This window comes from Aplysia californica, unplaced genomic scaffold (genome assembly GCF_000002075.1).
Source record: "Aplysia californica isolate F4 #8 unplaced genomic scaffold, AplCal3.0 scaffold01568, whole genome shotgun sequence".
NCBI classification, from domain to species: Eukaryota; Metazoa; Mollusca; class Gastropoda; order Aplysiida; family Aplysiidae; genus Aplysia; species Aplysia californica.
In genome coordinates, this window is record NW_004798838.1 from 33095 (window position 1) to 36298 (window position 3204).

Consider the following 3204-nt stretch of genomic DNA (forward strand, 5'->3'; position numbering starts at 1 on the left):
CCAAACACACACACCCATCACCAATGGTTAAATCATCTTTGGCTAAAATCACTGGTTGACTGGTTGAACCATCCGTTGTTAAATCACCTTTGGTTAAATCAGCACCTTAAAGATTACCTTTGATTAAATCATCGTTTAACTCATTATTGGTTAAACACCATGATTAAATTACAGGTTTAAACATCACTGTTTAACTCATCACTGGTTCAATCATCACTGTTTAAATCATCACTATTTAAATCATTACTGGTTAAATCATCACTGGTTAAATCATGGGTCAAATCATCATTGAATGAATCATCATTTGTTAAGTCATCACTGGTTAAATCATCGCTGGCTAAATCATCAATGGCTAAATCATCACTGGCTAAATCATCATCGTTTAAGTCATCATCGGTTAAGTCACCACTGGTTAAGTCACCACTGGTTGAATCATCATTGGTTAAATCATCGCTGGTTAAATCGTCACTGGTTTAATTGCCATGGGTTAAATCATCTCTGGTTAAGTCACCACTGGTTAAATCATCGCTGGTTAAATCATGGGCTAAGTCATTAGTGTTTGTCATAACCAGCGGGTCTTCTCTCGTCTCCCTACAGTCCGGGCGCCGTCATGACTCCATTGGTAACTTCACTGGTCGGAAACAACCAGGACATGATCAAAAAGGTAGGAGTCCACAATATCATCATCATCATCATCATCATCATCATCATCATCATCATCATCATCATCATCATCATCATCATCATCATCATCATCATCATCATCATCGCTCTCGCTCGAAGACTTCTTAGTGGAGTCCACCGGGGGTATGTGTGTGTGTGTGTGTGTGTGTGTGTGTGTGTGTGTGTGTGTGTGTGTGTGTGTGTGTGTGTGTGTCTGTGTGTGTGATGTGGGGTGAGGGGAGGTTAAATGAGGCTTGGAAAACTCACCTCCACTATAGACCGGCGACTATGGTACAGTGGTCAGGCTTTTCGCCCAGCACACAAAGGACTTAAGTGAAATTCCCTCTCCTAGACAATAATTCTCCATGTATTTCTATCGCTTACTTCGGTCTTCCTGCTTGGGTATACCCGACCGCCTGTGTTTGACCCCTGGGCAGGGTCGTGGCTCCTGCCTATATTGTGCTCAGGGGGGCGTAAAACTGAATTTCTCGTCAAATTTACGAACCTTCCTTTCAGATGGCTGAAATGCAGGGCAAGCTACACGCGCTCCAGCGACTGGGTGAGCCAGAGGAGATAGCCGAGGGCGTGGCCTTCCTCGCTTCTGACGCTGCCAGTTTCGTGAGCGGCACTGTCCTGTTTGTGGATGGGGGTAGGCACTGTTTCCCTGGGAGTGTTACTGGCTCCAAGAGTGGAAAATCTCCCTTCTAAACATGTGTGTCTGCTTGCTGTGAGGTGAGACCACGGCCTGGTTGCGTCAACATAATTTGCTGTCTTGACGGCGGGACCAAGTGTACCGCCCAGCAGGTCACATGGGATGAAGAAACCTTCAAAAAGTGAGGTGTTCATTTTGTTGTAAATACCCACAATAAAGTTGTTTGTGCTACTTTTTCCTTTTGACAATTAATGTGTTTGCTTTTCTTTAAATTTTTGGACTTTTGATTTCATCCGCCCACCTTACCTTTCTTGCTTATTTCTTTCTCCTTCCTCTTCCTCCTTTCTTTCCTTATTCTTTTCTTTCCTTCCTTCTTTTACTTGTACTTTTCATTTCATCTTCCTTTCCTAAATTAATTTCTCCTTCACTTCCTTCTATCCGTAATTTCTTCCTAGCTTCCTCATTTCCTGTAAGAACACTGTTGTCATCAGTTTTCGCACCGAAGGCTGCACTTTGAACTTTTTGGCAAGAGATGATGATGGATGTTTATTGATAGGTTAATTTTCTGTCTTTATTAATCACTGCATTCTGTGTTTTATATCAAACAACAAATAGTTTAATAAACCTGCGTTCTATACTCTCTCAATTGTCTGAGCCACTTTGAATAAAGTCTTGTGACTCCATTGTTAAGGGAACATGTTATTTCTTAATGTATCTAATGTAAAGTTAGAACATTCGCTCTGTTATAAGGTAACAATATAGTCATGTTTCTAATGTAACGTTAGAACATTCGCTGTGTTATAAGGGAACAATATAGTCATGTTTCTAATGTAACGTTAGAACATTCGCTCTGTTATAAGGGAACAATATAGTCATGTTTCTAATGTAACGTTAGAACATTCGCTCTGTTATAAGGGAACAATATAGTCATGTTTCTAATGTAACGTTAGAACATTCGCTCTGTTATAAGGGAACAATATAGTCATGTTTCTAATGTAACGTTAGAACATTCGCTCTGTTATAAGGTAACAATATAGCCATGTTTCTAATGTAACGTTAGAACATCCACTCTGTTATAAGGTAACAATATAGCCATGTTTCTAATGTAACCAGAAAGAACATCCGCTCTGTTATAAGGGAACAATATAGCCATGTTTCTAATGTAACCAGAAAGAACATCCACTCTGTTATAAGGTAACAATATAGGCATGTTTCTAATGTAACCAGAAAGAACATCCACTCCGTGTTAAGGGTCGTGGTGTCCAGTGGCGAAGGGTGACTAGTTTGTCAGGGTAATCAAAGTGAGGCAAGGAACCAGATAGAGATGAGGTCACACAAGAATAGATTTCCCTCATTAGAAACTCAACAAAACTTCGTACTTGAGTCGGCATCACTGAGTTGTCAATGAAAACAAATCCCGAATTCGTATCGTATGTCCAATCGCCAAAATAATCGGGAGTTTATCTCATTAAATATTTATTCCTATTTTGGGCAAAACGTAATCCTAACTTTTAAACGCACTTTTGGGATAATAGTTAAGATTTTTTAATACAAATTTTAACAAACTAAGTGAATACACAAAGAAAAAACAAGGAAACAGAGATGACAATACTTAAATATATTAATATAATACACGACATTCATCAATTTGATTTAAATTTGGCTGCCTTTGCTTTTGGCGGCTAGGAGCCGGTGTTATAATCTCCCCCCCCCCCACCGGGGGGGGGGGGGGGGGGCAGTGCTACTGAGTGAAGTGTCTGTATGCCATTCCCAAAGGGGGAACATTAACAAGGGCTTATGCCCATTTAAAATTAAAAAGGGGCGGGAAAACAAAGGCTTGCCCCTTTAAAGGGCCCGAACCGAAAAAAAAAAAAGGGGTTTTTTTTTTC

General features: G+C 40.2%; 1 protein-coding gene across 1 annotated transcript in view; it reads left to right on the top strand.

Annotated features, from left to right (window-relative positions):
* LOC101853220 (uncharacterized oxidoreductase TM_0325) overlaps positions 1-1563 on the top strand; it is a gene marked incomplete in the record, with an annotated part of 11964 nt that extends 10401 nt beyond the window's left edge. Inside the window, 2 exon segments of the mRNA XM_005113034.3 lie at positions 598-664; positions 1180-1563. Of these exon segments, the coding sequence (XP_005113091.2) occupies positions 598-664; positions 1180-1371 (259 nt within the window).
* Between the last annotated feature and the right edge of the window lie 1641 nt (positions 1564-3204).